The sequence below is a fragment of the Malania oleifera genome, chromosome 3 (assembly GCF_029873635.1).
Source record: "Malania oleifera isolate guangnan ecotype guangnan chromosome 3, ASM2987363v1, whole genome shotgun sequence".
NCBI lineage: Eukaryota > Viridiplantae > Streptophyta > Magnoliopsida > Santalales > Ximeniaceae > Malania > Malania oleifera.
In genome coordinates, this window is record NC_080419.1 from 4,640,865 (window position 1) to 4,653,075 (window position 12,211).

At 39.0% G+C, this 12,211-nt stretch overlaps 1 protein-coding gene across 2 annotated transcripts in view; it reads right to left on the reverse strand.

Annotated features, from left to right (window-relative positions):
- Positions 1-626: 626 nt before the first annotated feature.
- LOC131151728 (phytochrome B-like) overlaps positions 627-12,211 on the reverse strand; it is a 44,984-nt gene continuing 33,399 nt past the window's right edge. Inside the window, exons 4-5 of one of the 2 annotated variants that reach the window (XR_009135752.1) lie at positions 1,327-1,600; positions 627-1,093 (exon numbers count right to left, since the gene is read on the reverse strand). Coding sequence is in view for 1 of the 2 variants with exons in the window: in XM_058103120.1 (XP_057959103.1) it covers positions 1,381-1,600 (220 nt within the window). In the remaining variant the exon portion in view is untranslated. Of the gene's footprint in view, positions 1,601-12,211 lie in introns of both variants that reach the window. The other variant, XM_058103120.1, reaches the window with a different exon arrangement.

A 12,211-nucleotide genomic window follows, 5' to 3' on the forward strand; every position in this document is an offset into this window, starting at 1 on the left:
TTTCATCTTTTGGAAGCAAGTTGCAAGTTGCAAGTTGCCTGCCACCCCCGGCTCCCCTCTCTCTCTCTCTCTCTCTCTCTCACTGTATTTAATAGGGGGGAGGCATTGTTTGGGCGCAGAGCATGATTGCACTCGCACAGGCGTGTGTGATTAAGACAATGGACACACCATCCACTCATCATCCTCTCATTTCCTTAAATCACCAATTATATATATATATATATATATACAATATTAACGAGACTTTATGTGCATCGATATAATCTAAAAATTCAGATTAGGGTTCACAAAAATTTAAAGATAAGACTGTACATACTACAAATCCTAATCAACCCTTTCGCTGCACAGGGGAACTACGTCCGTGGGTCTATCCTCTTTTTTTTTAAAATGGTGAGGATCCTTATCCCCCACCGTGCATGAGTCTAGCTGTAGCTGTCCAGAAGATAAAGCAAACCCCAAACCCAGGAATTTTAAAATCCCACATTGACCTGCTCAGTTGACCTATAATGTTAAATATATATATATATATATATATATATATATATATATATATATATCTTCCTTCTCATCATCATGTACAATAAAGCTTAGCTACTGATTAAAGTATTAAACTTAAATCACTAGACTGTAATCAAAGTATCTAGATTTTATAACCAAATCATAAAGCAGGTCTTATGGAGAGAGAGGGGAATATGGATGAGAGAGGGGGGAATATAGATTACACTGTCAGAATTTATACAGCTGGGCAATTTGCTGTATTTTGACTGTCAGGCAGCACAATTTGTTGTATTATACAATCAAAGAAAGAACAAAAGGAAAAGCATTAAAAAAGAAGGGTGGGGGATTCCAGATTCTAAGGCAGTGTTCCAAGTAATACCAAATATTCAAGTTATTGTTGGAAATGGAAAATATATGACACAAACAATACATTTGGATTTGGAATACATGCTTTGGCGGGGTGTGATGCTGATGTTTCCAATTCCATCCTGCTATCCACACAACCTTGCCAGCGTTCTCCCATTAAGTCCCCCACTTGCCCCTCTTTAAGGACAACGCTGGTTAGGGCACCATGGCACCGGGGTCGGGCATAGTCCTGTCAGATATGATGCAGGAGTTACACAAGTTTTTACCCAGCTAATCCTATGTACAAGAGTAGATAGGTACATTCCAACTGGTACTGACAAAAACGTAAGCATGACTCAGCACTTGTCACAAGCATTGTACAAGGCGCTCATTAGGCAGATATCGCCCACCTCTTGTATTTGGAACCCTGTGATGTAAGTGGGTTTATGCCAAACATCCTTGGCCAAAGTTGGGATGAGATACCTCGGGTTAATTTGAGGAGGGTACAAAGTTCAGCGAGTCTTCAACATAGTTAGCCTAGTTAACACTCTTTGAGCCTCTTCCTGGCACTGGAAGTTCAAGGGTAATTAGGAAATAGCATCTTTCGGACTCTCTAATGTATTGGACTTCACCAGTCATAAGCTTTAAGATCTTTCTGCACATGCTCAGCCCTAAGCCTTCCTGAGTAACCCATCGACTGCTGTGAAACATGTCTTGAACCAGATTAGGAGGAAGCCCTTCCCCGGCACATACAATCCTTCACCCAAAAGAAAAGAGAAAAAACTCACGTCAGTAAATTGAGTGTCTCATGCATTAATGAGCTGTGTCACAAATAAGAAGAAATACAACAACAACAATTAAAAGCCTCGAGTCTCATTAGGTGGGGTCAGTTACATGAATCCTTTTCCATCAATTCACCCGATCAAGAGCGTTTTCCTTTATTAGATTAAAAACTAATAAATCTTTCTTCATTACCTCATTCCAAATTATTTTATGTCTACCCCTACTCTTTTTTATGTCAGACACAATAACTAACTCACTCCTCCTTACAGGTGCTCTACTAGGCCTGTGTTTCAAATGCCCAAATCATCTAAACCGCCCCTTATCTTGTTTTCAATCGGCGCTATGCCTAAATTATTTTATATATATATATATATATATATATGTTCATTTCTTACTTTGTCTTTTAATGTTAAACCACTCATCCACCTTAACATTCACATCGCAACAACTTTTATTTTTTGTATATGTTGTTTCTTAATTGTCCAACATTCTGAACCATAAAGCATAACTGGCCTTATAACAGTCTTATAAAACTTTCCTTTTAATTTTAAGGATATTCTAAGCATAATTTATCATTTATTTTATCATTATTTCTTCTTACTACACGAGGCAATGTATAAAATTTTTTTTTTTAAAATATGATGAATGGTCGACTAAGCAAAAGAGAGAGTGCACAGTATTTGGAGAATTGTAAATAAATAAATGAGGGTTTCCCCTAAAGCCCTCTTCACCCAAACATCTTAATCAATAGGAATCTATAAGGTCATTTTGCTTCAATTAGTGATGACTGGATTGTTCTAATTTGCTGAAAGTAGTAGTGGTGTACAATATAAGACTATGGAAAATAACTTTTGAGTCTAAAGGCTTTAGGATAAGTAGAAATAAGACATAATATATAAATGTAACTTCAGCCACCTGAGGGGAAATTTTGGAGATTAGATTAAACTTGATAATCAAGAAATTAATCACACTATTAGATTTCGATACCTTGGATCTACCATGCAAGTAGAACAAGAGATGGAAGAGGATGCAATACATAGAGTTAAGGCAAGTTGGATAAAACAGAGGAGTGCTTCAGACATGTTGTGCCATCATAAAATACCCTTAAAATTAAAAAATAAGTTCCATAGAATGACTATAAGACCAGCTATGCTACGTAGAAATCAGAATATTGGGCAACTAACAAACAACATATCCAAAAAGTAGAAGTTGTTGAAATGCGAATATTAAGGTGAATGAATGGTATAACATTAAAGGATAAATTCAGGAACGAACATATGCACAATATTTTAGCATAGCACCAACAAAAAGTTAAGATAAGAGCTTACATGATTTGTACATTTAAAACACAAATCAAGTAGTGCACCAGTGAGGAGGAGTGAGATATTTATTATTAATGGTTGTACAAGGGATATAAATATACCTAAAATAACTTGGAATGAGACAGTGAAAAAAGATTTAATGGCACTTAATATAACATAGTTATTATTAATGGTAGTACAAGGGATACAAATATACCTAAAATAACTTGGAATGAAATAGTGAAAAAAGATTAATAGCTCTTAATATAACCCAGGAAAATGCCTTTGATTAGGGCTGGCAAAACGAATCATAACCCGTCGGGTCACTCATGACCCCGCCCATTTAAAACGGGTTCGGGTTTAGGAAAAGTCGACCCATTTAATAAACGGGCAAGTCACGAGTTGACCCGTTTATAAACGGGTTCAACCAAGTTCGGGTCGGGTCACCTGTCGGGTGACCCATTTAGTTGGATCCTTTATATACTTCATAATCCACCCACCCACACAAAAAACCCTAATCCTCCTAATTCCTTTCAGGCTTTCACGCGGGCCGCGGCTCTCGGCTCTCCTCTCCTCTCACTCTCCTCCTCTCCTATGGTCCCTTCCTTTTCCTCTTCGAGTTACAGCCGCTGTGCCTGTAACCCAATCGCCGCACCATTCTTGTATCCTCTCTCTCTCTCTCTCTCTCTCAAGGTTGAGGCCACCACTCACAGCCCTCATCACAACTCCACCACCATCGCTCGACCTCTGCATGCTGGCACCGCCTCAAGCAACAGCCATGGCTGCTGCCTGCTTCTTCACAGCCAACTTGTCCCACCGGAGACCATTCCTCTCATCCACAAAGGATCTTCACCGTACTCAACTTCCATGAAGAATCACCACTACTGCCGTCATCAGGTGCTGCACCGCCCACTGCCAGGCTAGTGGCACTCACCTTCGATCCAATAGCTGCTCGTCCCCCACAGGGAATTCATCTTCTTATTCTTCTTTTCTCCTTCTTATATTTTCAAATTCTTCACTTGTATTTTGTAAAAACTCAGAATTAATGTCAATAATATTAGTAAATAATATCATTCCCATTTGTTTTCCTTAATACCAAAAAAATTACATTTTTTCGGGAATTTTTTTGTTTTCCCTCTTCTTTTCCTTTCCACGCCATTTATTTAAATATTAATAAATAATATGCAGCATTATTTTTTTAAAATGTCATTTATATGAAATTTTTTAAAAAAATATTAAAATAAATAAATTATATTTTTTAAACGGATGACCTGTGACCCGCCCGTTTATTAAACGGGTGAATTAGGGTTGGCATGTGTGTGACCCATTTAACATTGACCCGTTTATGGCCCGGCCCGTTGGCGACCTGCCCAGACCCAGCTTGCCCACCCGTTTTCCACCCCTACCTTTGATCATGTGAATAGATAGAAAAAAATTAATATAGTCACCCCTACCTAGTGGGGCTTCAGGCTTGTTGTTGTTGTAGAATATGCTATTTTCAAACACAACCATCCCAAGCTCAATCCTAGGCACTTTCAAAGAGCAGCCAGCACTAGCAATCCAAATCATACTTACCAGCCTATGATATGCCTTTTGGCACTTCCTTTTCTCCACTTTTGGCAAGCCTGTGTGTTTTATGCTTGCCTTGCTCTGAAGCACAACTTGAGGCATGTAATGTGCCTTGCCACACCTTTTAAAACTTCGGATGCAGCTGAACTTTACAGACACAGCAGCCTTTGATAAAGGCTCTGCAAGTAAGGATAGCCTCCCAGTCATCCCTTAGAACATGATCGTGATCAATAGGTACATTTACTTTTATCTAATTGAAGTTGTCGGATCAGAGAACATCCCAATTGAAGTTTGGAAATGCTCAAGTCATAGCAGAATAATATGGTTAACTAATTTATTTAACAAGATTATAAGCGTTGCCTTTGAAATTCACGAACTGATCCACAACCTTGATTTCCTGAAGAAGAAGGTAAAAAAAACTTGGAGGACCCAGAGTGTACTCTAAGAGATTTCTCTAATACTTAAGTCTAAAGACAGAAAAAGTAAGAATGAATAAGGCAACAGTATAAAGTGCACCCCCCTTACCTTCCCCAAGAACCCCTTTTATAAGCAAAGCACCCTCTTTGGCTTTCAATGCTAGAGGCCTTTAGTTTGTAAAAATTATAATCCCTAAGCGTCATAAATTTTTTACTCTTCCTCCTTTATTTAGGAGTTACACCTTTCATCTCCCAAATTTAATTACTTTAAGTTGTCTTTCAGGTCAAAGTGTCGTTTCACCTTCTAGGCCATATGTATTTGCCCCCATTTCTGAGCTTTGGAATTATATTCAAGCTTAGGACATTAAAAATCTGAGCCAAGCACGCCTTGCCATGCAATTTTGAGATGAGGTTCCTTTTATTGTGGCTGAACAGAATTTACCATCCAAACTGAACTAAATAGCCATGCAATTTTATGAAGAAATCTCATATTTTGAGACAAGTAAATCTCATCTGTAAATTCTATGAATGGAGCTCATGTGTCATGTATGAGCAGAAAGCTTATATGTTGAATATGAAAAGAGAGCTCATTGATAGAATATGAGCAGAGCTCATTCATCAAAATATGAGCAAAACTCATCTGTCCAAATATGAGCAAAGCTCATGCCATGTATAAGCAGAGCTCATCTATTGAATATAAGCAAAGCTCATCTATCAATCCTTATAAGCAAAGCTCAGTTGTCAATTTCTATAAGCAAGCTCGTCTGTCAAATACAAGCTGCGCTCATTTATTGAATACGAGAAGAGCTTAATTTTTGCATTCAAGTCAGAGCTTTGTTCTTTCATCCGAGTTGGAGCTCAGGCCTTTGGTCCTTGAGCATTATGCCACCTAACCATTCTGCCAGTTTTCTTCATTGAGCCTATTTGCCATGTCCTACAACCTTTTCGATCTGTCATTAGAAATTTATTTTTCTGTATGCAAATATCACTAAAAAAAATGCCTTGTAAGTTATAATTGCTGAGACTTGATATACATTGTTGGCCCACAACCTAACAACTTAAACTTTTAGGTAAAGTGATAATTTAACATGGTCCGTGGCAGTGCAGGAATGGTTGTTTGATGCTTCATGAAGCTGTATATTAATTGTTAATGAGTTTATTGGGTCTAAAACAGTTGGATTTGCTGTGTTTTGAGATTCACTATTCTAATTCCTTCCATATACCAAAATATCAAGCTGTTGGGCATGTGTTTTTTGCTCAAAGATCCAATCTTTGTTGTGACAATGCACTCATGGTAATTCATTAGTTTTTTTTTGGTGATAGTAATGGTCATTGGTGACCGTCTTGGGGCAGTGGCAGTGCTCATAAGCTGTTTTTTTTTTGTGCGAGGCTGTGGCAGTGTTGCTTTCTTGGGGCTGCATCTGAGGTTGTTGGTGATGTGTTCATGGTAGTTTCAGTGGTTCACCTCTCCAATTGTTCCAGTGCTGAGTGTTGCTTTTTTTGGGGCTGCGTGTGAGTTTCTTGGTGCTATGGCAGCCTTGTACTGATATATCTGTGGCTTGTTCATGGTGGGTCACCTTGTTCGTGGTTGGTCCAATTGTTCCAACAATTAATCTTATGATCATTGGTCTGAGTTTGTGAATGTTGGGATGGTGGCGTTTGCAAATCCCAAAAGTATGATTCCTTCACTAGTCACTTGTTTGAGTGAACCACGTACCGTGACTCTATCATAGGAGTATTCCAGGTTTCTACAGTATCAATTGTCTCAACAAGCATTTTATCACATTGATTCTTTTGCCTAGAGATGGCTTGATATTAAATATTGGCTGAGATCCATTTCGGACAAGTTAACTAAATGTGCACTTGCTTCTTGCACGGATATTGCAGTCCTTCGTACTTTGGATATTCAAGTAAATAATGTGAGGGTCCGTCTTCCTCATGTAGTCATATGGTGTAAACCTGGGATAGGTTGGGTTAAGTTGAATGTGGATGGAAGTTGTAAAGGTAACCCAGGTAATTGTGGTGGTGGAGGCGTGATAAGAGATGAAAGAGGATTATTTAAAGTAGCTTTTTCCTCATTACTGGGTTATGGAACCAATAATATAGTTGAATTGAAAGCGATTATTATAGGGATTAATCCATGCAAAGATCTCGAAATTGATCAAGTGGAGATTGCCTGTGACTCTGCTTTGTTGGTTCAGTGGATTAATTCTGGGAAGTGTTCGGCTTGGAACTTATGGGAATTGTGGGAAGAGCTTGTGTTAGCATTGAGAGGCATACATTACAAAGTGGAACATGTTTATAGGGAGGCGAATCAAAGTGCGAATTTCTTTGCCAAACAGGCTGAATCAGGTATATCTCAATCATATAGTTGCCAGGATGAGCTTCCACAGCAAGTCAGGGGAATGATTCGATTGGATTTGTTGGGATTTCCTTCCTTGCGCTCGTGATGCTTTGTGCTAGTGTTTGTGAAGGTTGGAGTGGTTGGTTTCTTCCTCGAGATCTTCCGGAATTTTGTTTGTTTTCCACTTATAATTGTTTAGTTCTTATTTATTTGTTTGGTTGTTGGTCATTGGTTTTTTGGTTTTGAATTAGTTGGTTAAGTCAGTTTTAGATTTTTTGGGTTTGATTTTGTTTTCCCCAAGTCTCAAGGTTGGAACCAAGGTATTCCTCCACCATAAGTGAAGGGTTTTCTAATAAAGATAGGAGGTGCCGCCCTTTTTTTCCAAAAAATAAAATAAAATCTAGCATCCTTCCTACTAGTTCGTGGGTTATCCATTTTGCTGCCACTGATTATATAACAAGTGCAACCAACTTCTTTTATGATCTTCAATATCCTAAAAATCTCCCTTAAGTTACCCTTGCTGATGGGTCCACTATTACTGTTAAGGGGATAAGAACAGTAAATCCTACTCCTTCTATCTCTCTTTCTTCTGCTTTATAAATTCCTAAATCTCCTTTTAATCTTATGTCAGTAAGCTTACAAAGTCACTAAATTGTTCCATCACATTCCTTCCTGATTCTATAGTTATTCAGTATCTGAAGACGGGAAGGACAATTGGCAGAGGATGTGAGGCTCATGGACTTTATTACTTTGAGTCGCCTTCTCCCCCCATTGCCTGCACAGTCGCAGCTACACCACTTCAAATCCATAGTCGTCTTGGTCGTCCATCCTTGGACAAGTTGAAACAGCTAGTTCCTACATTGAGTTCTATGTCTAATCTTGAGTGTGAGTCCTGTCAATTGAGTAAGCATCATCGTGTTCCCCTTGCTCCCCGAGTCGACAAATGGGTGAATAGTCCTTTCATGCTTGTCCATTCTGATATTTGGGGCCCTAGTCGCATGACGTCAAAGTTGGGGTGTCGGTACTTTGTTACATTTGCTAATGACTACTCTAGGATGACTTGGTTATATTTAATGAAAGATTGTTCCGAGTTGTTTGATATCTTTTGTGCTTTATGTTACCAAATAAAGACTCAATTTGACATGCCAGTCAAGATACTTCGTAGTGATAATGCTAAGGGGTACCTAATTCAGTACTTATATGACTAACCCTGGTATGATCCATCAGTCCTCTTGTGCCCACACTCCACACTAAAATAGAGGTGCAGAGTGGAAAAACAAACATATTCTTGAAGTCTCTCGTACCCTATTGTATCAAATGAATGTCCCCAAAGTCTTTTGGAGTGATGTTATGCTCACAGCATGCTCCCTCATCAATAAAATGCCATACTTTGTCCTTGGCGGTAAAATTCCATATTCAATTATCTTTCCTAAGGCTTCTTTGTTCTCCCTTCCTCCTCATATATTTGGTTGTGTTCTTTGTCCATCAGTTCTCCCCAGGATAAGTTGGATCCTCGTGCTATCATATGTATTTTTCTGGGCTATTCCTACACTCAAAAGGGATATCGATGTTATAGTCCTACTTTACATTGATTCTTTATTTCTGTTGATGTCACCTTGTTTGAGTCTACACCATACTACTCTAATACCTTAAGTTATGTTGACCTTGATAAGTCCCTCCCTCTGCCTTGCTTTCTAGATCCAAACCTAGTATCTGTGCCCAATCCTCCTATGTCTTCATCTAGTTTGAGTCCTTCTCGTCGCTTGAATCATCCCAATTTGCAATACACACGGCGACTCAAGGGGGAAGTGCCTCCTCCAGCGTCTACTACTGTGCCTTTAGTTCCCTCGTCAAATGATCTTATTTCTCGTGATGTTGATCCTCCAATAGTTGTTCGAAAAGGTAAACACACTTGTATCCAACATCCGATCTCTAATTTTGTTTTTATGATTTCTTGTCACCCTCTTATTACTGTTTTGTTAGTACTCTGTCTTCTATTGCTTTTCCAAGATCTATTTCTGAAGCCCTATCCCATTCTGGGTAGAGGACAGCAATGGTTGAAGAGATGAGTGCACTACATGATAAATATAATTGGAATTTGGTACCTCTTCCTCCTAATAAGCCTGTGGTTGGTTGTCGTTGGGTGTACAATGTAAAAGACAATCCTGATCGTTCTGTGGCTCATCTAAAGGCCCACCTTGTTGCTAAGGGGTATACTCAAGTGTATGGCTTGGATTATTTAGACACATTCTCCCTGATTGCTAAAATTGCCTCAGTACGTTTGTTCATTTCTTTAGCCACCACTTGTCTTTGGTCTCTACATCAGTTAAATGTGAAGAATACTTTCCTATATGATGATCTTCACGAGGAGGTATATATGGAGCAACCCCCTGGGTTTTTTGCTCAAGGGGATTCAACCTTAGTATGTCGGCTTAAGATTGTATGGATTAAAACAATCTCCAAGAGCATGGTTTGGCCGTTTTAGTACTATAGTACTTGAGTTTGGCCTTTATCGGTGGCAATCAATTTGACCCTCTGAATGACTAGAACTAGAATTTATGCAAGGTTGCCATGATCTTGCATCAACAATAATTTTCGACCCCATAGTGAAAGCCAAATTGTTGCTTCCAAAATTCGCTAGACTAATCCGCAAACTTGATGTTTTGAAAAAGAAGGTCGCAAAAGCTTGGAGGACCCGAGATGTACCGTCTCTCCAATGCTTAAGTCAAGGACTGAAGAAATAAAAATGAATATGGAAACAGTATAAAAGATGTGCTCCCCACCTTTACCTTCCTCAAAAACCACTTTTATAGGTGAAGCACCCTCCTTGGCATTGAATGCTAGGGGCCTTTAATTTGTAAAAGTTATTGTTAGAGGTTATTTATGTTTTTTCATATTATTATTATTAACCGTGTTAGTATGTTAATTATGAGAGTTAGTACGAGCATTATTGTCATTACAATGTATTTAATTTGTATTATAAATAAAGGGAGAGACCTATCTTCCAAGTTAGATCATTTATCTTAATCAAATCTTAACATGGTATCAGAGCATGATCTAACCTAAACCCTATTCCCCTAAGTCGTCGCTGGAAAACACCATTCACGTGGCTGTCCTTCCCAGATCCACCTCCATCCCATATTATTTCAGCAAACGTACCATACACACCCATAAACAACACCCCCCCCGCCGCCCCCCCCCCCAAAAAGACTCACCCCACAAAACCCCATCACTGGAGGACACCCCACGTGCCCCCACACGTAGGCGCCTGAGTGAAGTTTCAACCACTTTTTTATTTTTTATTTTTCCTCTGTCATGCTTTGATTCCTTCTCTAGACTATATTATCAAGTTGTTAGGCCAGTTTTTTGCTCAGAAGAATGCACTCGCGGCATTCCATAATTTCTGTTCAATGTTTGTGAAGGCTTATTCGTGAGTTCTTGGAGTCATGGCAGCATTCATATGTTCAGTTTCGAGCAGTGCTATATCTTTTGGTGAGTTGTTCACCTTGTCCGTGGGTGTGTCGGTGCTTCACATAGTTTTTGATTGTCTCGATTAGTTTTGATTGTTCTTTTTTTGGTGTGGTTGCTGATTTGTGAGTCTTGGGATGAAATCTATGAATCCCAAAAAAAAATTTCTTACATCGCTACCACAAATAACGACTAAAAAGTTGGATGGAAAGATCTATGTTCTATGGTCCAAGTCTTTTTGTATTTATTTAGCAGGATTAGGGAAATCTAACCACTGGCTTCAATCTAATCCTTCTTATACAAAGAGAAAATACACGTGGGTTCAAGAAGATGCCTTAATTGTTTCCCTTTTATGGAACACGATGGAGCCACAGATTGCATGAATGTGTATGCATCTAAATACACGCAAGGAGATTTGGGATTATGTCAAACTTCTATACTCCAATAACATTACATTTATATATGATTTATCCCAATAGTACTTTCAGTTACAACAAGGAGATAGGAGTATCGCAGATTATTTAAGAGAGATGAATTGTATTCCTGAGGAGCTTAACGTCGTGCAACCTATAACTGTCGACATTCATGAGATGCAGAAGCAGAGGGAGCGAATGGCTGCTCTTTGTGTTCTAGTAGGCTTGAGACCTGAGTTTGAGGCAGTTTGGTCCTAGATACTCAGTAGTGTCGAGCTGCCATCATTTGCCGATGTTTATTCTTGTGTCCTTAGTGCTACCTTTAGCACACATTCTCCTGCTTTTGCATCTAGCTCTGAGAGGACAACCTTTGCTAGACAAGGTAATTCTAGTTCTCTACCAAACAATCGCAAAAGTTATTGCAGTGGTTGTAGTGGTAAAGACAAACAAGGTAGAGGTACTCCTCACAAGTGCACTCATTGTGGACGAAGTAATCATACTATTGAGCAGTGTTGGGATCTTCATGGCAAACCTTCTCATGTTGCCAATGCATCCGCCATTGACTTCACACCTTTGGGGGCAACCAAGGCAATCACCACCGACTCCTCACCTTTGGGGCCGAGTAAGGGGAAATCAACTGTATCCATGTCAAAAGAAGAGTATTCCAAGTTCCAGTAGTATCAAGCGTCACAACAAGCTTCACATCCCATTGCATCTCTTACCCAAACAGATAATCACACAATATGTTTGTCATCCCATTGCATCTCTTACCCAAACAGGTAATCACACAATATGCCTATCATCCAGTACTTCTTGCACTAATTCTAGGGTCATAGACTCTGCTGCCACTGATCATATCATAGGTATACCCAAGGACTTAAATTTTGGTCGAAATGTTGAAATTTCAAATTTCGAGGGGTCCCAAAAGGAAATTGAGAGACCGATTCGATTTTGAAAAAATTCGACCAAAATTTCGAGCTTTCGGTAAATTTCAAAAAATTTTGAAAATTTAGGCTATTCTTCCAAAATTTTCGGGAAATCATAGGGGAAAATTAGGGAAAAAAAAAATTGGAG